This window comes from Labeo rohita, chromosome 7 (assembly GCF_022985175.1).
Source record: "Labeo rohita strain BAU-BD-2019 chromosome 7, IGBB_LRoh.1.0, whole genome shotgun sequence".
Taxonomy (NCBI): Eukaryota; Metazoa; Chordata; class Actinopteri; order Cypriniformes; family Cyprinidae; genus Labeo; species Labeo rohita.
The window spans coordinates 38,643,412-38,665,659 of NC_066875.1; the positions used below are offsets into that span (position 1 = coordinate 38,643,412).

General features: G+C 33.5%; 2 protein-coding genes across 2 annotated transcripts; both read left to right on the top strand.

Moving 5' to 3' along the window:
• Positions 1-321: 321 nt before the first annotated feature.
• On the top strand, positions 322-3,339 carry cldn15a (claudin 15a). The gene is made up of 5 exons (XM_051113912.1): positions 322-807; positions 1,904-2,068; positions 2,239-2,320; positions 2,487-2,594; positions 2,737-3,339. Exons 1-5 carry the CDS (start codon positions 591-593, stop codon positions 2,828-2,830), a joined length of 666 nt encoding a protein of 221 aa, XP_050969869.1. The 5' UTR covers positions 322-590; the 3' UTR covers positions 2,831-3,339.
• Positions 3,340-5,072: 1,733 nt separating this feature from the next.
• On the top strand, positions 5,073-22,028 carry dnajc3b (DnaJ (Hsp40) homolog, subfamily C, member 3b). Its single transcript, XM_051115789.1, has 12 exons — positions 5,073-5,525; positions 11,917-12,027; positions 12,951-13,075; positions 13,172-13,246; positions 13,379-13,522; positions 14,798-14,979; positions 15,236-15,355; positions 18,210-18,315; positions 18,491-18,611; positions 18,699-18,831; positions 19,059-19,207; positions 20,703-22,028. Exons 1-12 carry the CDS (start codon positions 5,441-5,443, stop codon positions 20,843-20,845), a joined length of 1,494 nt encoding a protein of 497 aa, XP_050971746.1. The 5' UTR covers positions 5,073-5,440; the 3' UTR covers positions 20,846-22,028.
• Positions 22,029-22,248: the final 220 nt, after the last annotated feature.

The window sequence follows — 22,248 nt, forward strand, 5'->3', positions numbered from 1 at the left end:
GCTTTGCCGTCGCGGAATAAACTACATCGTACCAACCCCGAACTTTATATGAACAGTTTATATGGATAGTAGTTACTTCAGATATAGGCAACAAATATTTTAAATTTCGAGATAGTCTTTTTATTTATTTTTATGTTTCTTATTTATATTTCCGGATCCCAGGTGAAGTCATCTAATCACATTTTACTGTGTGCAGTGTGTTTGAATCCATGAAACATAACGGATGCACTGCCTGCGAAGGTCAGGGAACGACCATTGGACTTTAGTGATAACCACCTGTTGAGTTTCGGGGTGTAAAATCCAAAAGCGAGACATGCTCACTAGAGGGGAGGGCAAACTGAGCCTATAAATGACCCATCGCTTCTTTTAAAACAACATTTCATATGTCACTGCTGCAGTCTCGCTCTGTATGGAAAAATTGTCTCAGCTCACGAAACTGCTTGCGAAATCAATAAAACCTGGACATTTCTTTTAATTTTGCAGCCAAGGCTGAACACATTTTGAAAACAGCTAAATAAAGCAGAGAAACATATAAGGCATACTCGACTGTGGATGATCTTGGCGTCTGTTTAGGCTGATCTAAAGCAGCCATGGATCCGATTATTGAAGTCGTTGCTTTATGTCTTGGCTTTTTCGGTTGGATAATGGTTGGCGTCGCAATTCCGAACCGTTACTGGAAAGTGTCGTCTATAGATGGGACTGTGATCACCACATCAACCCTTTATGAGAACCTGTGGATGTCCTGCGCCACGGACTCGACTGGAGTGCACAACTGCCGTGAATTCCCTTCTCTACTCGCCCTGTCTGGTAAGACAAAAATCACCATACTTTAATAATATTTTATTCATGTAGCAACTTGATGAATGTAATTTTGGCGGAAACTTTGGTTACCATTTTAATAATAATAACTTATTAATCTCAGTTGTAGCAACTTGATAAATAAATGTGATTTTGGTGGAAACTTTGGTTACCATTAATTATTTTCCTCGCAACTCGCATGTTTTGGAATAAACCAATTCTTTATTTTCTTTATGTCTTATATATGTGTTTAAATATGTCTAAATGTATTCATTTATTTTAAAAGTTGCGACGTTTATATATTTATTCTTTCTTATTTATTTATTTTTCAGTCCAGTACTTGTTTTATATTCATTTGACGTTTTCTTTCTTTCTTTCTTTCCGTCTTTCGTTTTAATTTATTTATCCTTTCAATTGTTTATATATTTCTTTTTATTTGTTTAGTGCTATTTATATTTGTGTATTTTCTTTGCCAGCTAGCTATTTTTTATTTAATAAATAAATAAACTTCCATCTTTTTTAATTTATTCTTTATTTTTTTTACTGCCATTTACATTTGTGTTTTCTTTGTCATCTATCTATCTATCTGTCTATCTATCTATCTATCTATCTATCTATCCATCCAGTAATTCTTTTAAATTCATTTGACTTTCCTTCCTTCTTTCTTTTTATTTATATATCCTTTCCCTATTTTATTTTATTTTAATTTTTGTTTATTTATTAGTTTACTATTTACATTTATGAATTGTCTTTGTCAGCCATTTATTTATTTATTTATTTATCTAGTAATTCTTCTAAAATCATTTGACTTTAATTGCTTTCTTCCTTCTTTCTTTTTATTTACTTGTTTATTTATCATTTCAATATTTTTGGTTTATTTATTTGTTTACTATTTATTTATGCATTTTCTTTGCCAGCTTTAATTATTTGTTTACTCTGCCTTATAATTAATTTTATACCCATTTGACTGACTTTTTTATGCAGTTTATTGCAGTAATGTAATTATTTTAGATATAATCCTCATTATTTTTTCAAAACTGTACTCCCCTCTTTTGGTATGTTAATTAATACTGTAATATAATGATAAATATTTCTGTTTCATCAGGTTATATCCAGGCGTCTCGGGCTCTCATGATCGCGGCAGTGGTGTGTGGCACATTCGGCGTGGTGGCCACTCTCATCGGCATGCAGTGTTCGAAGGCCGCTGGTGACAACGAAGTACTGAAAGGCAGAATCGCCGGTATCGGAGGCGCATTTTTCCTGCTGCAGGGTAAGTCACATTACTAATTAAACTCAACGATGACTATAATCTTCTTATGGTACATGTGCTTTTCAGGCAAACAGCTAAGCTATCTTTAGGAGTTCTTATCAGATTCACATTCCGAACGCTTTATTGCTATTGTATCTGTTAATCTTTATGTTTATTAATCCCATCCAAAGGTTTCTGCACGATGATATCAGTATCATGGTACGCGGCCAACATCACTCAGGTGTTCTTCGACCCGTTGTATCCTGGCCAAAAGTGAGTGCTCTATGGACAGCTAAAAGTCAAATGCTGCCTCCTGCTGTCTTATTTAATACTCAGCTACTACTCTCATCAAATACCTGTTTGTGGTGCTCAGTTTTAGATTGAGTGAAACTTATGTACGTTAGACTGAACATGTTGTTATTTTTGTGGCGTGCTATAGGTATGAGATTGGAGAGGGTTTATACATCGGCTGGGCCTCCGGTGTTCTTGCCATCTGTGGTGGATCTTGTCTCATGTGCTCCTGCAAATTAGGCAAAAAGGAAAAGACGTAAGTTTCTTTGTTTACACTCACTCATGCGCTTCTTTCTGTTTCATATAACACTTTCCTATACCATTTTGCCCATTCTTATTATTTTATGCATTGTGCATGTGTTTGGGAGCGTGTTTCTTACATTCTGCTTCTTCTCTAGTGGTTACTACCAGCCCACCCGTGAAACCATTTACTCAGCGTCCGCATCCAGGAGAGACGGTCAGAGCACTTATGGAAGAAATGCCTATGTCTGAATGAAGCAATTCTGGTCAATTTCATGGCCAAACAAATGTAACGTTAATAGTCGACTGTTAATATTCTGTCTAGTGATGGTTTATCAGTGCAATTATGTAAATATTTTTACAGTCCTAAACGCACAGGTGGTTTTGTGGCCACCTAGGAAAAAGTCATTAATCAAGTAAAATGTTACTGTGTCGGTTTTGCTGTGCAAAAACACCTCAGAGAACATTATACAGAATGAAAGAGTTGAAATTGATTTTGTTCCCGTTACATAAATCAAGATTTTAAAAGAAGATTTGTATGTTAATTATCTTGTCTCCATTTATTTGTACAAATGACCCTGTTTTATATAATGTGTTTTATACAAATATTGAACAAACATGACATGCCATTATGTATTTGGCCATATTTTGTGGTTTGACCCCAACTCACACTAACTACAATAATACAGCATGTCATATTTTATTGTATTCTCCATTCTTACAACACTGTACACTATTTAATAAAATACTGTATTATTTTAGTCTGGTTTTGCATATCAATAATAATAACAGCAAATTAACTACAGTTGTGAAAGGGTCTATTCTATTCTATTCAAGTTTCTTACACTGTTCCAGATTAATGTACACTACTAGTCAAAAATAGTACTTCTTCTGCTCACCAAGCCTGCATTTATTTGATCCAAAATACAGCAAAAACAGCATCATGAAATGTTTTTTGATTTTGAAGTTAAATTTTCAGCATCATTACTACAGTCGTTAGTGTTACATGATTCTTCAGAAATATGTTACATGCTGATTTGCTGTTCAAGAAACATTTATTATTATTATTATCAATATTTAAAACAGCTGAGTAAATTTTTCAAGATTCTTTGATGAATAGAAAGATCCAAGATCAGCATTTATCTGAAATAAAAAAAAACTTTTGTAACATTATACACTACACCATTCAAAAACTTGGAGTCAGTATATATGTTTTTAAATTTTATTTATTTATTTATTTATTTTTTGGAAAAAATTTTTGGAAATTAATACTATTATATATCAAGGATGCTTTCAATTGATTAAAAGTGTTGATAAAGACATTTTTGATGTTACAAAATATTTCTATTTTAGATAAATGCTGTTCTTCTGAACTTTCTATTCATCAAAGAAGCCTGAAAAAATTCTACTCCGCTGTTTTTAACATAATAATAATAAATGCTTTTTGAGCAGAACGATTTCTGAAGGATCAGGAGTAATGATGCTAAAAACCATCTTTGAAATCACAGGAATAAATTATATTTTAAAATATATTAAAATAGAAAACAGTTATTTTAAATAGCAAAAATATTCCAGAATTGTACTGTTTTTGCCGTACTTTGGATCAAATAAATGCAGGCTTGGTGAGCAGAAGAGACTTTCCTTAAAAAAAACATTAAAAATACCATTCAAAAACTATTGACTGATAGCGTATTATTCTCCATTCTTACAAAACTATATAATTTACACTATTTAATAAAGTCCTACATTAATTTTTAAATTTTTTTGTTTATACATATTAACCCCTTCAAGATTTTCAGTTTGAAACAGGTAACACTACTTATTTTCTGTTTTCAGTAATAATGATAACTTGGCATTTTGGTGGAAACCATCATTACTATTTTCTATTCTGTTCTTTTAATCTCTATTCTATTCATCTATTTTATAATGCTATAAAACAGTATAAACAGAACAGAATACAATAGGTCCAAATACACAAACCATGAAATCCTATTATTTTTGGAGAGGATGTTATTTGACACTCAAATAATGACACTCAAATAATAACTCAAATAATAACCATGTTTATCATGTTAAATATTCGAAAATTTCCTACACTGTTCTTACACTGCCTTAATTTATTTATATTTTCTGTAAAATGAGAACTACATTGCGTGTAGTGTGGTATTTTGGTAGAAGGTTAACATGGAACATTTTGTAAAGTTCTGTTCTTAGTTCTATAATACTGTAACAACATAGTAGAGAATAGAATAGAATAGAATATTAACCATGGTAACGACGGGTTCCTTTATCATCGAGACTAAAAGCCAAGCGAGAATAGACTTTTCATGTGAAGTAAATGATGGGTCATATCATCTACCAGTCCATTGCAGGACGTGGGCGTGTCCGTCCAGTGCGCTAAAATAATTCGGCCAATGGGACGGGACCACGTTTGTCGGCAAACACGGATGTGTGCAGCCAGTCACCGCGCTGAAATGTAGGGCGATTTGAATTGTACACCCAGGAGGTTTCAACAAGAGCAGACTTCCTAAAGTACACGACCGACAGCTGTTGTGCACGGTCACTGTCACACTGAGCTAAGAAACAACTCCCTGTCAATTACAATACACGTTTTTTTTTTTTACCTCAGCAGTCGGCAGAGTGTAGATTATCGAGAAACCCGCGGAACTAGTTTCGCATTCCTTTATTCCACTCGGACATATTTATAACCCGGACAACAGAAACATCTCCTCCTTGCCAAGTATGCCGGATATGTCGCTGTTATGATGATCTGAGTATAAATACACTTTCTGTCCTATTGCGCGTTGTGAAACACAGTGGAACGACACACGGTTGTACATCGGGGGTGTGATAAATGTCATCATGGAGTCGGGACGGTGGAGAGGTTTGAGCAGTGTCCTGTCCTCCCTGTCTCTGCTCTGTGTGGTCCTGGACCTACAGTTGGACGGTGAGATTTCACTTTTCATTCATACCTGAGATCTTACTTTTATTTAAAAGAAATCCGGTGTTCCAGATTTTTGAATTTTTTTTTGCTTTGTTTAGTTTTTTCCCCAGTTGTCTGTTGAGTACTGTAGTATTACCATGTTTTTGGACAAGGACCATGGTAATACTATGGTATTTTTTGAAGTATCACTTAAAATCATGGTACAGGAATTTAGCAATAATGAAATATATATATCAGAATACTATGATGCCATCATCTGCTACTATAATTCTACCACTGTACCTCCACAGGTGCTCAACAGGAAGTGTCAAGGAAGAAGTCTATTAAATAATAGTATATAGTCATATTGACTTTAAAACTTTGTTTGATGCCTATCTAGACAGCATTTTGATGCCCTCTGATACCCAAGTATATTATAAAATTTAAATTAAGTTAAATTACTTCCTTTAGAATCTGATTTTGGTCAAGCAGAGAAGCAGCATAATACTACCATGTTATTTTTTGTGTATTTAATATGGTAACACCATGTTTTGGACATAAACCAAGATTTATTTAGTTTGTTTTTAAATAATTAATTAGTTTGCATTGTTGTGACAACTAAACATACAATGACCGTCTACCTTGACTTTGGAGTTGATAATATCATGCATTTAAAGCTTTTAGAGATCTTTATTGGTTAATGTTAAAACAGAAACCATACTAGAGTAAGTAAAGGTGGTAGTTTTTCAAGTCATTTTAGCTTTTGTTTTCCATAACAACTACAGTGCTTTCACTTTTTGTTTTGCCAGTTTTCACTGAAGCATGGATGCAGTGGAATGCCATGTTGAATTCCTTTTAAAGGTGTCATCGGATGCAAACTTCGCTTTTACATGTTGTTTGTAGTGTTGGCAGTGTATGTACAAATCTATATGGAACAAAAATAATGCCAAAAGTATTTGAAATAAAAAACTTGTTGAATTACACAACTGGGGAAAAAAAAATTCATTGCAATTAACAGTGCGTACATTTTAATGCATTGTATTTTCAGGGGTTGCATTTTTGTGCGCTGCATTTTAACATGGTTGTATATTTAAGTAGTGAATATTTCAATCGGAAACATTTCACCAACTTTTTCATTGTTAAAAATTCAATAATTAATATTCACCTCACAAAGTCCATTTCCAAAATATTCAGTTTGTTTAATAATTCCAACAATAACATTCGTCAGACAATTTTCGGTTAATTTTATTTCACTTTACAAATTCGTTTCCGAAAATTCAGTGGTTCAAATTCAACAGCTCTTAGCAGCGCACATCCGGGAACTGCAGGAAAAGCAGTAGAGTACCGGTAGAAGATCACCATCTGCTGTTAGACGTCCTCACCAGCAGGTGGTGCTAGCGGGTGTAAACAGCTTCCAACGTAATTCGCAGAGAACGACTTTATATATATATATATATATATATATATATATATATATATATATATATATATATATATTTTTTTTTTTTATTTTTTTTTCCCCAGAAAACAAAACAATAGACTACTTGTTGCTTGTCTACTAAAAACTTCTCGATTTAAGAATCTTATGCTACAGTATTTGGACTGGAAACACAACAAAACATTTTTGTAGTGCACATTTTTGTTGCAAATAAAAGTCAATAGCAAAAACAAGTCGTTCTCTGCGAATTACGTTGGTTTCTCTAAAACGTAACATAACTGCCAACTACAGGAAAACTGGATGTGATGTGTTACATTTATTGCGTTATATCAACTTTAACGTTACAGTGAAAGAAGATCATGTTTACACGAGGTAAAAAGAAATGACATATTACTATAGGCAATTGAAGAAGTAAAGTTCGGTTTTATGTCTTAATTGGTATTTAATACTCACCGCTTGGTCCATCTTGGCCACATATCGCTTTGCAGAGGCCTGTTGATGAAGCCGTTTACAGCCGCTAGCACCACCTGCTGGTGAGGACGTCTAACAGCAGATGGTGATCTTCTACCGGTACTCTACTGCTTTTCCTGCAGTTCCCGGATGTGCGCTGCTAAGAGCTGTCGAATTTGAACCACTGAATTTTCGGAAACGAATTTGTAAAGTGAAATAAAATTAACCGAAAATTGTCTGACGAATGTTATTGTTGGAATTATTAAACAAACTGAATATTTTGGAAATGGACTTTGTGAGGTGAATATTAATTACTGAATTTTTAACAATGAAAAAGTTGGTGAAATGTTTCTGATTGAAATATTCACTACTTAAATATACAACCATGTTAAAATGCAGCGCACAAAAATGCAACCCCTGAAATTACAATGCATTAAAATGTAAGCACTGTTAATTGCAATGCATTTTTTTCCCCAGTTGTGTGATTCAACAAATTTTTTATTTCAAATACTTTTGGCATTATTTTTGTTCCATAGATTTCACTTTCCATTCATACCTGAGATCTTACTTTTATTTAAAAGAAATCCGGTGTTCCAGATTTTTGAATTTTTTTTGCTTTGTTTAGTTTTTTCCCCAGTTGTCTGTTGAGTACCGTAGCATTACCATGTTTTTGGACAAGGACCATGGTAATACTATGGTATTTTTTGAAGTATCACTTAAAATCATGGTACAGGAATATAGCAATAATGAAATATATATATCAGAATACTATGATGCCATCATCTGCTACTATAATTCTACCACTGTACCTCCACAGGTGCTCAACAGGAAGTGTCAAGGAAGAAGTCTATTAAATAATAGTATATAGTCATATTGACTTTAAAACTTTGTTTGATGCCTATCTAGACAGCATTTTGATGCCCTCTGATACCCAAGTATATTATAAAATTTAAATTAAGTTAAATTACTTCCTTTAGAATCTGATTTTGGTCAAGCAGAGAATCAGCATAATACTACCATGTTTTTTTTGTATATTTAATATGGTAACACCATGTTTTGGACATAAACCAAGATTTATTTAGTTTGTTTTTAAATAATTAATTAGTTTGCATTGTTGTGACAACTAAACATACAATGACCGTCTACCTTGACTTTGGAGTTGATAATATCATGCATTTAAAGCTTTTAGAGATCTTTATTGGTTAATGTTAAAACAGAAACCATACTAGAGTAAGTAAAGGTGGTAGTTTTTCAAGTCATTTTAGCTTTTGTTTTCCATAACAACTACAGTGCTTTCACTTTTTGTTTTGCCAGTTTTCACTGAAGCATGGATGCAGTGGAATGCCATGTTGAATTCCTTTTAAAGGTGTCATCGGATGCAAACTTCGCTTTTACATGTTGTTTGTAGTGTTGGCAGTGTATGTACAAATCTATATGGAACAAAAATAATGCCAAAAGTATTTGAAATAAAAAACTTGTTGAATTACACAACTGGGGAAAAAAAATTCATTGCAATTAACAGTGCGTACATTTTAATGCATTGTATTTTCAGGGGTTGCATTTTTGTGCGCTGCATTTTAACATGGTTGTATATTTAAGTAGTGAATATTTCAATCGGAAACATTTCACCAACTTTTTCATTGTTAAAAATTCAATAATTAATATTCACCTCACAAAGTCCATTTCCAAAATATTCAGTTTGTTTAATAATTCCAACAATAACATTCGTCAGACAATTTTCGGTTAATTTTATTTCACTTTACAAATTCGTTTCCGAAAATTCAGTGGTTCAAATTCAACAGCTCTTAGCAGCGCACATCCGGGAACTGCAGGAAAAGCAGTAGAGTACCGGTAGAAGATCACCATCTGCTGTTAGACGTCCTCACCAGCAGGTGGTGCTAGCGGGTGTAAACAGCTTCCAACGTAATTCGCAGAGAACGACTTATATATATATATATATATATATATATATATATATATATATATATATATATATATTATTTTTTTTTCCCCAGAAAACAAAACAATAGACTACTTGTTGCTTGTCTACTAAAAACTTCTCGATTTAAGAATCTTATGCTACAGTATTTGGACTGGAAACACAACAAAACATTTTTGTAGTGCACATTTTTGTTGCAAATAAAAGTCAATAGCAAAAACAAGTCGTTCTCTGCGAATTACGTTGGTTTCTCTAAAACGTAACATAACTGCCAACTACAGGAAAACTGGATGTGATGTGTTACATTTATTGCGTTATATCAACTTTAACGTTACAGTGAAAGAAGATCATGTTTACACGAGGTAAAAAGAAATGACATATTACTATAGGCAATTGAAGAAGTAAAGTTCGGTTTTATGTCTTAATTGGTATTTAATACTCACCGCTTGGTCCATCTTGGCCACATATCGCTTTGCAGAGGCCTGTTGATGAAGCCGTTTACAGCCGCTAGCACCACCTGCTGGTGAGGACGTCTAACAGCAGATGGTGATCTTCTACCGGTACTCTACTGCTTTTCCTGCAGTTCCCGGTTGTGCGCTGCTAAGAGCTGTCGAATTTGAACCACTGAATTTTCGGAAACGAATTTGTAAAGTGAAATAAAATTAACCGAAAATTGTCTGACGAATGTTATTGTTGGAATTATTAAACAAACTGAATATTTTGGAAATGGACTTTGTGAGGTGAATATTAATTACTGAATTTTTAACAATGAAAAAGTTGGTGAAATGTTTCTGATTGAAATATTCACTACTTAAATATACAACCATGTTAAAATGCAGCGCACAAAAATGCAACCCCTGAAATTACAATGCATTAAAATGTAAGCACTGTTAATTGCAATGCATTTTTTTCCCCAGTTGTGTGATTCAACAAATTTTTTATTTCAAATACTTTTGGCATTATTTTTGTTCCATAGATTTCACTTTCCATTCATACCTGAGATCTTACTTTTATTTAAAAGAAATCCGGTGTTCCAGATTTTTGAATTTTTTTTGCTTTGTTTAGTTTTTTCCCCAGTTGTCTGTTGAGTACCGTAGCATTACCATGTTTTTGGACAAGGACCATGGTAATACTATGGTATTTTTTGAAGTATCACTTAAAATCATGGTACAGGAATATAGCAATAATGAAATATATATATCAGAATACTATGATGCCATCATCTGCTACTATAATTCTACCACTGTACCTCCACAGGTGCTCAACAGGAAGTGTCAAGGAAGAAGTCTATTAAATAATAGTATATAGTCATATTGACTTTAAAACTTTGTTTGATGCCTATCTAGACAGCATTTTGATGCCCTCTGATACCCAAGTATATTATAAAATTTAAATTAAGTTAAATTACTTCCTTTAGAATCTGATTTTGGTCAAGCAGAGAATCAGCATAATACTACCATGTTATTTTTTTTGTATATTTAATATGGTAACACCATGTTTTGGACATAAACCAAGATTTATTTAGTTTGTTTTTAAATAATTAATTAGTTTGCATTGTTGTGACAACTAAACATACAATGACCGTCTACCTTGACTTTGGAGTTGATAATATCATGCATTTAAAGCTTTTAGAGATCTTTATTGGTTAATGTTAAAACAGAAACCATACTAGAGTAAGTAAAGGTGGTAGTTTTTCAAGTCATTTTAGCTTTTGTTTTCCATAACAACTGCAGTGCTTTCACTTTTTGTTTTGCCAGTTTTCACTGAAGCATGGATGCAGTGGAATGCCATGTTGAATTCCTTTTAAAGGTGTCATCGGATGCAAACTTCGCTTTTACATGTTGTTTGTAGTGTTGGCAGTGTATGTACAAATCTACCCTATAATGATAAAAATCCATGCAGTGATTTTAAATAATCTGTAAAAATAGTATCCCCTTTTTCAAATCAAGCCATTCTCAGACGCCTGTCGGTGTGGCTTCACACCCACAGAGGCCTCTCCCACGATAGTTGATTGACATGAGCGTCTTACCTCAGATCAGCTGTAACAGTCCGACCTCCATTGTTTCGATGCCGGAGCAGGGATGTAAGTTAGACAAGAATATCTTCGACTGAGCGATTGAGGTGTTGTGTTGCTGGATGTAATAATGAACATAGTGGTCGTCATTTACTCCCGACATCTGAGCCGTTGGAGGTGCAGTGGATTCCATTTGTTTGTAAAGGAAATGTGCCTCCCAGCAGAGCTCATTTGCATTTAAAGGAACAATCCCTCAGAATGGGATGATTTTTGCAGAGCTCAGTTTGACAAGGTAAAAAGAGTGTTGTTTTACACAACCATTGAGAATTTTTAACCAAAGTATGTTATAGACTTTTCATTAAGACGCTAAAGAATCATATCAACTTGTGGATAATGGGCATCCAAGGAACCCTTTAGGATTTTCGTTTAAGTTTCTTTTAAGTTTAAGGCATGTAAACTCAATCCGTTCAGGCAGATGGAGGGTTTTCAAAGCTGCCTCAAAAAGCAGAATTATTATGAAAATTATGAAAATTCAGCAGGTGTCATGTTTAAGTGACCTGTCTCTTTATTTCAGGTGTGTTAGGAGCAACACCTGTTGAGATTGAGCATCATCTGGAAATGGGCCGTAAGCTGCTGGCAGCCGGACAGCTGGCTGAGGCCCTGTCTCACTATCATTCAGCTGTGGGTAAGACATATATACACAAACACGGTGACATATCGAACCTACGCTACCATTCAAAAGATTTTTTAAAGAAATTAATGCTTTTATTTAAGAAAGAATGCATAAAATTGACATGTGAAGACATTTATACTGTTACACATGATTTATTTTTTAAGCAAATGCTGTTCTTTTGAACATTTTATTAATCAAAGATGAAAAAATCATGATTTCCTCAAAAAATATTAGGCAGCACAAGTGTTAGACTGGAGTAATGATGCTGAAAATTCTGCTTTGCCATTTCACGAATAAATTAAACTTTTAAATCTTTTAAAATAATTAGAATAAAAAAAAAAAATAAAAAAAAACAAATGCAAAACATTTACAAACCATGCAGTTAAATGACTTGTAAATGAATTGTTTTACTTGATGCTAATTAGTATTTAAATGCATTTAGATTCAGGTTACGCAGATGATTTTTGACCCTGGACCACAAAACCAGTCTTAATTTGCACGGGTATATTTGTAGCAATAGCCAAAAATACATTGTATGGGTTAAAATTATACATGTTTTTCTTTAATGTCAAAAATCATTAGGATATTAAGTGAAAATCATGTTCCATGAAGATATTTGGTAAATTTCCTACCATAAATATTGTTGATTAGTAATATGCATTGCTAAGTACTTCATTTGGACAACTTTAAAGGTGAGTTTCTCAATACTTTGATTTTCTTGCACCCTCAGATTCCAGATTTTCAAATAGTTGTATCTCAAATATTGTTCTGTCCTAACAAACCATACATCAATGGAAAGCTTATTTATTCAGCTTTCAGATGATGTATACATTTAAACTTCAAAAAATTGACTGGTGACTGGTTTTGTGGTCCAGTGTCACGTTTAAAATAAAACAAAGATGCAGTTCATTAACAAATGCAAATGTTTTAATCAGAGGGTGACTCTAAGAACTACCTGACATACTACAAACGGGCCGCTGTTTTCCTGGCTATGGGAAAGTCCAAGTCAGCACTTCCTGACCTGACACAGGCCATACAGCTCAAGCCAGACTTCCTTGCTGTGAGTTTGTTTTTGTTGTTGTGATATCAAATTAAGTTTTAGGTGGCAGTACTGTATTTGCATGTTTATGGTGTGTGTGCACCTGTGTGTTATCAGGCTAGACTGCAGAGGGGTAATATCCTACTGAAGCAGGGAAGTACTCAGGAGGCCAGAGAAGACTTTCTAGCAGTGGTGAGTGAAACAATTCCCTTATTCTTTTAAAACCTGCCAACTTCATTCTCAAACCAGATCACATTCTGAATCTGCTTGGTGCGCTGTTTCTGTTCTCCTGCCCACTGCTTTGTTAACGTTTCTCTTTTGCAGCTGAAGCGTTCCCCGGACCACGAGGAAGCACATGATCAGCTCCACAAGACCGAGGAGCTGGAGGTACTCCAGGAAGAGGCACATGAGGCCCATCATCGTGGAGACTACATCACTACAGTCCAGGTGCTGGAGAAAGTCATAGAGGTGAGTTAATCTGGAAATCAAAAATGCACATGCAGCAGTCTTAAGTCGCACGGGTATATTTGTAGTAATATTGTATGGTTCAAAATTATAGATTTTTCTTTTATGCCAAAAACCATTAGGATATTAAGTAAAGATCATATTCCATTAAGATATTTTGTAAATTTCCTACCGTAAATATATCAGAACTTAATTTTTGATTAGTAATATGCATTGCCAAGGACTTTATTTGGACAACTTTAAAGGCAATTTTCTCAATATTTAGATTTTTTTGCACCCTCAGATTGCAGATTTTCAAATAGTTGTATCTTGGCCAAATATTGTCCTATCCCAACAAGGTTATTTATTCAGCTTTCAGATGATGTATAAATCCCAATTTCAGAAAATTTACCCTTATGACTGGTTTTGTGGTCCAGGGTCACGTTTAATTTATACTGTCAAGCTTAAAAAGGGACCCAAAAATTAGCATAAAATTCGTCTATAGAACTTGTGTGATTTCTGAATCCACACAGTAGCTTTGTTTAAGTTAGAAACCCAAAATTATACTATTGTTCAAATGTTGGGGTTGGTAAAATATTTTATTTTAAGGTGTCCTTATTACAGTGTAATTATACATTTAAGTACTGAGTAATATTAATGAACTACATGTATTTAGGGTTAGGATTAGGGTTTGGCTTAGGGTTACTTGCATGTGATTATGCATAGTTTATTGTTATTATAATAGCAAGTGCATGTAACGTGTAACAAGGACACCTTAAAATAAAGTTTTGCCAATTTTTTTTTTCAATGCTTTTGCCAAGTTATTGTTAATTTCTAATATGCTGATTTGATGCTCAAGGAACATTTCTCATAATCAGTGTTGAAAACAGTCGTGTCACTTAATAATTTTTTTGTTGAAACTATAGAAACATATTTTTTGAACAGGATTCCTTGATGAATAAAAAAATAAAAAAGAACAGCATTTATTTGAAATAAAAATGTAGCATTATAAATTTATTTACTATAGCTTTTACTAAATAAAAATATTTTAATGATATTAATTCATTTTTTTACTAAAAATATTAGAGTTTTGGGCTGTTTAATTAAGTATTCTTTAAGAATTTAACATTTTATCATTTATCACTTCTCTTATATGAGCTGTTGAAATTCATGGCCCTACAAATAAAATACAAAAACAAACTACATAAGCTCAACATGTCTCTGGATGTTTAAAAACTCAGTGTGTTTGTTTAGTTGTCATCTAGCTTTGTTATAGTCATCTACTCTTTGTATTTCCAGCTCTCTCCTTGGGACCCGGAGTCTCGAGAGCTAAGAGCCGAGTGCTACATCCGACTTGGGGATCCGCGGAAGGCCATTATGGACCTGACGCCAGCAACGCGTCTTCGTGCGGACAACCGAGCAGGCTTCCTCAAACTCAGTCAACTCCATTACAGTTTGGGCGAACATCACGACTCGCTTAAGTATGCCATTCAGTATGAATGACAGCCACATTCTTTGGTTATTAAATCATACAGAAAGTATTAAAGCATCTTCTGTAAGCCGGTTTAAGGACAGTTCTAGAGTCAAACCTTTACAGTTGTCAATGGGAAACACTGACTTGTGTGCATGTCGTTATATAGTAGTGATAATGTAACAACCTCATGTAATGTAAAAAAGAAAGTTGTCTCTTTCTTTTGCAGCTGTTCACTGTGTTTCCCTCTTTGTTTCTGTTTTCAGTCAGGTCCGTGAGTGTCTGAAGCTGGATCAGGATGATAAGGAGTGTTTCGCTCATTACAAACAGGTCAAGAAGCTCAGCAAGCAGCTGGACTCTGCAGAAGAGCTGATCTCAGAACAGAGGTGCTGAAAACTGCCCTGTCACTTCTAGAAATTACCTTTTAATTAGGCTTACCTAACTCAAATTCATTTTTGAGCCATTTCCAGGGTTCCTGCAGTTACTTAAAAAGTCTTAAATTTAGTTGTATCAAATGTAAGGTCATAAAAAGTCTTAAATTATACAAGAAAGTCTTAATTGATTAAGAGGTTCTTAAATTTTAGGCACGGGAAGACCAGAATTGGGATACAGCTTAGTGTGACGATTAAACTTCGAAAGGCTATGATTTCGTTAAATAAACATGAGCGCTGCACGTTCAAAATCCGGTGCTGAGCTGCTTTGTGTACTGACGTTACTGGAAACACACGTCTGCAGTTCCGAAAGCGCCATCTGCTGGCAGAGATTGAATGTGCATTTCAATAAGCCTGTTGTTTTGAGTAGGGTGTTCTTACAATACAGGAGGCTGTAGTTTCAGGACCACATTTCTAGGCACTGTAGGGGTATTTTATTTTATTTTATTTTATTTATTTGTTGTGTGTATGCATTAACAGCTCATACTATTTATAGCAATTGCTATATACACTTATATAGACTTAATTATTGTCCTAACCAACTCCTAACCCTAAACTTACCCCTTGGTAACCCTCTTGAAATATTTAACCTAATTTATTTCAATATATTCTAGACTTCAGTTCATTAGCCGCAGCGCTTCATACCTGATGTGTGACCCACTTAACAAAGTACAGTAAACAGTAAAACAATTTCTGTACAAATTAGTGTTTATTAGTACTTCAATAAATGTAAAATAATTTGAATACAAATACTAATTTACAACATCCAGCAGCACAATGAACTGTTTTGGACAGCTAAATAGGCTAAATGGAGATTGCCGACACTCCCTTGAACACTCAAGTTTATGCCAGCTTTTACATTAAAAATAAGATGGAAAGAAAATGAATAGTTTCCATAGGAACAAACAACAGTATTGGGGTTGTTTTTGTTCAGACCAAAGCGAAAAGTGACCCATGTTTTTACCCTGCAAACATGCAGAGCTGTAAATGTGAACTGGTGGATCATTAAGAAGATAATTCATCTTAAAAATCTAAACACTAACATCATGTATTTGTATGTTTTTTTAAGTTAATTTAATCATTATTGCTAATAATTGTTTAAATTAATATAAGTAATATTTTGGACTCATCTATTTTCTTAAAAATTGGTGCTTTAAAGAAATGTGAAATGTATCATTTTATAAAACTTTTTGTTTTTGTGAAAAATCTGAACTGTAAATCAGTTTTTACAGTAGTTTACAGTCATTTTACAGCTTAATATTTAGCCATAGACATTGCCCTACCCTGTTCATATGGTATTAATTTTATTTGTGCAGGTCTTAAAAAAGGTCTTAAAAGGTCTTAAATTTGAGCTTAAAAATCCTGCAGCAACCCTGCATTTCATTTTGGCCTTTGTTTGAAATTTGTTGTATTATAATTTATGGGTAATGCTTTACAATAAGGTGTCATTTGTTAACATTAGATAATGTATTATCTAACATGAACAAACAATGAACAATACATTTATTACACTATTCATTAATCTTTGTTAATGTTAGTTAATACAAGTACAGTTGTTCATTGTTTGTTCATGTTAGTTCACAGTGCATTAACTAATGTTAACAAACACAACTTGTGGTTTTAATAATGCATTAGTAAATTCTGATATTAACATTAACTAAGATTAATAAATGCTGTAGAAGTATTGTTTATTCTTAGTTCTTAGTTAATGTTAACTGATGTAGTTAACTAATGTTAACTAATGACCCTTAGTGTAAAGTGTTACCAAATTATTTTATAAATGTATAATATTTTAGTTTTAGCTATATCTTATTTTATTGTATTAGTTATTTTATCACGTATTACATACTTATTAGTCTTTATCAGTATCAGTCAAATGAAATTATTACATTTTTTAAATTATTATTTTAACATTTGTGACCCTGGACCACAAAACTAGTCATAAGTCGCAGTGGTATATTTGTAGCAATGGCCAACAGTACATTGTATGTGTCAAAATTATTTTTCTTTAATGCCAAAAATCATTAGGATATTAAGTAAAGATCGTGTTCCATTAAGATATTTTGTAAATTTTCTACTGTAAATATATCAAAACTTAATTTTTGATTAGTCATATACATTGCAAAGAATTTGATATGGACAACTTTAAATGCAAATTTCTCAATAGTTAGATTTTTTTTGTTGCACCCTCAGATTCCAGATTTTCAAATTGTTGTATCTTGGCCAAATATAGCCCTATCCTTACAAATCATACATCAGTGAAAGCTTATTTATTCAGCTTTTAGATTGTGTATAAATCTCAATTTTAAAAAATTGACCCTTATGATAGGTTTTGTGGTCCAGGGTCACATTTATGAAAATGCAACTAATTTCTATGATGGTAAAGCTGAATTTTAGCAGCCATTTCTCCAGTCTTCAGTGTCACACAATCCTTCAAAAAGCATTCTAATATGCTGATTTGCTGCTCAAGAAACATTTCTGATTATTATCAATGTTAAAAAACAGTTGTTCTGCTTAATATTTTTGTGGAAACGACATTTTTTAGAATCATTTGATGAATAGAAAGTTAAAAAAGAACAGCTTTTTTGAAAATAGAAATGTTGTAAGATTATAAATGTCACATTTATAATATAGAATAAAAGTATTCTTTTAAAATATATATATTATATGAAATCTTACTGATTTGATTTTAAATGGTTTTATATCTTCATTAGTGTTCAATTTATTTTATAATTTCTACTATTCCAGGCTTTGCAGTTCTGATGATTTATTAATTCTTTTGTCCTCTTTTTTTTCTCTTAAATGGCAGGTATCAGGAGGCCATTGAGAAATATGAATCTGTGATGCGAACAGAGCCGAACGTGGCATTCTACACTAATAAAGCAAAGGAGAGAATCTGCTTCTGCTTAGTCAAAGTGTGTTCCTTTACAAAATTTAATTAAGATTTTTTGTCTAGCTGTGCTAGTAATCACCATTTATATTGTATAAACACTTTAAAGGTTAATAAGAATTAGAACACCAAAAGTCTGGTTTTACTGTCTAGCCTCACTAGTTATGTTTTTCTCTCCCCCTCTCTTATGATTTCCTTAGATGAAGAGTGCTGAGGAAGCCGTAGACATTTGTTCAGAAGCCCACCAGAGAGAACCTCAGAATATCTACATCCTCCGGGACCGAGCGGAGGCCTACATCCTACTGCAGGAATATGAGAAAGGTAACACTCACTGACTACTATATAATGAATCAAATATTCTAACCATATCATTTCAACTCATGTTTCTTCCTCTGTTCCTTTTCTAAGCTGTGGAAGACTATCAGGAGGCACGGGAGTTTGACCAGGAAAACCAGGAGATTCGTGAAGGTCTTGAACGAGCACAGAAGCTCCTCAAGCAGTCTCGCAAGAGAGATTATTACAAGATCCTGGGGGTCAGCAGGTAAGGCAATGACTAAGGATCAAAGTCCTGCCTTAAAAATTTTGCTGGCAGTGTAACTCTTTATGTCCTGTTTTATGATAATAATGCAGAAAATATGGTAATAGGTTGTTGCTGGGACAATTGCGATATGTAATAATAATAATGTATGTAGCATGTATGCATATTTGTGTAAGCCAAAAAAAAAGGTTATTTGACTGAAGTGCTTGTTTCTTGTCATTTGTTTTCAGGAGTGCCAACAAACAGGAAATCATAAAAGCGTATAGAAAGCTGGCTCAGCAGTGGCATCCTGATAATTTCCAATCTGAAGCAGACAAGAAAGAGGCAGAGAAAAAGTTTATTGATATCGCATCAGCAAAGGAAGTGCTCACAGATCCAGGTAGGAAAACGTCAGATGACAGCAGAAAATAAATGAAACATGAAGACATTATTTTCAGTCCTTATCAGTCTGTTACTGAAAATTTCTATTGTCAGCCCATCCAATCACAGAGAATCCCCGCAACAGTAATGCAGCAGTTTATATAGCATGGATGTATACATTTTTCTCTAATGTGATTGGTTTTTCAAATGTGAAACCCCGCCTCTGTTACTGGCAAAACATTAGCTTTTTTGATTACTTCACTTTCTCAAGTCATGGGTTGTTATGGTTATTTTTATACATCTGTTATTGCAACATGCTATCTAAAGTGTTGGTACATATTTGTTCTCAAAAGCATACAAATATTAGGCCTGCAAAAAAGGAATATTAGTTATGATTAATTAAAAAAAAAAATCAATTCACAGTAACATTTAGTTTCAGCTTGTTTTATTGCTGGATGTACACTGTTACTCAAAAGTATGCCCAGCCAAGCTGCATTTATTTAATAATGCAACAATACAATAATAATACAATAATACATTTAATAAATACAATTAGTTAATAAATACAATAATGTTGTAAAATATTGTTTCAATTTAAAATAGCATTTTTTAGTACTTTTCTGTAATATACACTACCAGACAAACGTTTTGGAACGGTAAGATTTTTAATGTTTTTAAAGAAACCTCATCTGCTCACCAAGCCTGCATTTATTTGATCCAAAGTACAGAAAAAACTGTAAAACTTTGAAATAATTTTACTATTTAAAATAGCTGCTTTATATTTGAATACATTTTAAAGTGTAATTTATTCCTGTGATCAAAGCTGATTTTCCAGCTTCATTACTCCAGTCTTCAGTGTCACATGATTCTTCAGAAATGAATCTAATGTGCCGATTTGTTGTTCAAGAAACATTTATTATTATCATATCAATATTTAAAACAGTTCAGTACATTTTGTCAGGATTCTTTAAGTAGAAAGATCCAAAGATCAGCATTTATGTGAAATAAAATGTTCGTAACATTATAACATTATACACTGTACTATTCAAAAGCTTGGAGTCAGTATATATATATATATATATATATATATATATATATATATAAAAACACACACACACACACACACACAGTCTGGTTTATTATCTTTGTGGGGACTCTCCATAGGCGCAATGGTTTGTATACTGTCCACACTGTATTTTCTATCCCCTTACCCTAACCCTACCCCTAAACCTAACCCTTACAGAAAACTTTCTGCATTTTTACTTTCTCAAAAAATCTCATTCTGTATGATTTATAAGCTTTTGTACCCATGGGGACCACAAGCCGGTCCCCACAATGTCAAAAATTTCAGGTTTTACTATCCTTGTGGGGACATTTGGTCCCCACAATGTAGCAAAAACAAGTACACACACACACACACACACAATTTCAAAAACACGTTTAAAAAAATGATTACATGTGTAGGACGTTTGTTTAACTTCAAACTGATGCATTCTTCTTTGTTTTCTGTACAGAAATGCGTCAGAAATTTGATGCCGGCGAGGACCCCCTGGACCCCGAGAATCAGCAGGGTGGAGGTGGAGGAACCAGAGAATGGCCCTTTGGCTTCAACCCCTTTGAGGGTGGAAACTTTCACTTCAAGTTCCACTACAACTGATAACAGAGAGGCTGATGCACGGACAATGATTTGGACTAAGAAACCTGGCTAGAGAATCTGCTTTATCCAAACTGAACTTTGGAGGAATCTTATCAAACAAAGAGTTTTTTTTTTTTTTTTGTTCTTGTTGAGACTTGAATCCAAAGGCTGTTTTGGACTTCTCCAGGAGCAAATTACTTGATTGGGCAAACACTATTAGTTTGGTGTTTGATTTCCTGTCCTTAAAGACTTAAAATGGAGTATAGTTGAACTTGGAGTCTTAACCCCAGCTGAGTCATTTTGGCTCAAAATTTTCAGTCTTTCTTTGACATACGTGCCATTTCTAACATTACTTTTTCTGTCTCATGCTTTTTTTTCTGCTGCTTATGTTTGTTTTCTTTAAATGACACTCCAGAATTTAGGGTTGTGGTTTCTTTTAGACTGTGCCATGTACTTCTGACAGCAGTATGTCATATTTGCGTTCTTAAAGCTTCAACTCTGACATGCTGGCAGTCTTGAAATAGATAAAACAGTATTGCACACTTTTTTTTGGCAAAGGAGGTACCTTTTCTCATATCTTTGTCTTATGTCTGTTTTTTTTTTCTCTTTAATTGCATAAAGCCATCAGAAATGAATGTTCCCTTGGGCTGCTTTATATCCTGACACCTTCGATCTGATACCAGTTTGCACAATAGTTTTTTACTAAGATCTTAGCTAAAAGTTTACATGACAGAATGTTTATGATCATTCTACAGCTGTTGCTGATGATAAATCAGATGACAGGCTATGAAGCAGCCTTTATTTGGTCGAAGTCTTGTGTCTAATATATCAACAGGTCAATGTCCCACAACAAAGCTTTGAAACTATTATGTAAACTTAATAAGTTACCCTGCACTTTCTCATTTTGAGTTAAAGGTCAACCAACTTAAGTAATCACTAGCTATTGGAAAATAATTTTACACAAAAAAATGTATTATTTGATGACTTATGAAATGTGGCAAACATAATTTAAAAGGTTTGCAAGGTTTTGGGTATGTGATTGTTAGTTTGTGCCGACATGCCAGTGCAGTGTCTTTTTTGACCTTACTGATGTTAAGGACATAGGTCTTCCTAATGTTTTATGCTTGTTTTTCATTTGTTTTAAGCTAAACAAATTCATGAAAATCTCCAAGATATACTGTATTTAAGAAAGGGTATTGAAGAATCATTTGTCAAGTGTCTTTTTTTCTGAGGTTAATGTATGGAGTTGAAGATCAAGGCAAGCATCACAATTACTTTTACAAAAGGTTGGAGTTTCTAAAGGTTCTTTTGTACTCATATGTACAAAAATATATGATGGGGAAAAATGACAAAAACATCGTAGTTACACAATAGTATCCACATTCTTCAACACGGAAGTAAGCCTATGGGTGAGACCTCCAGTT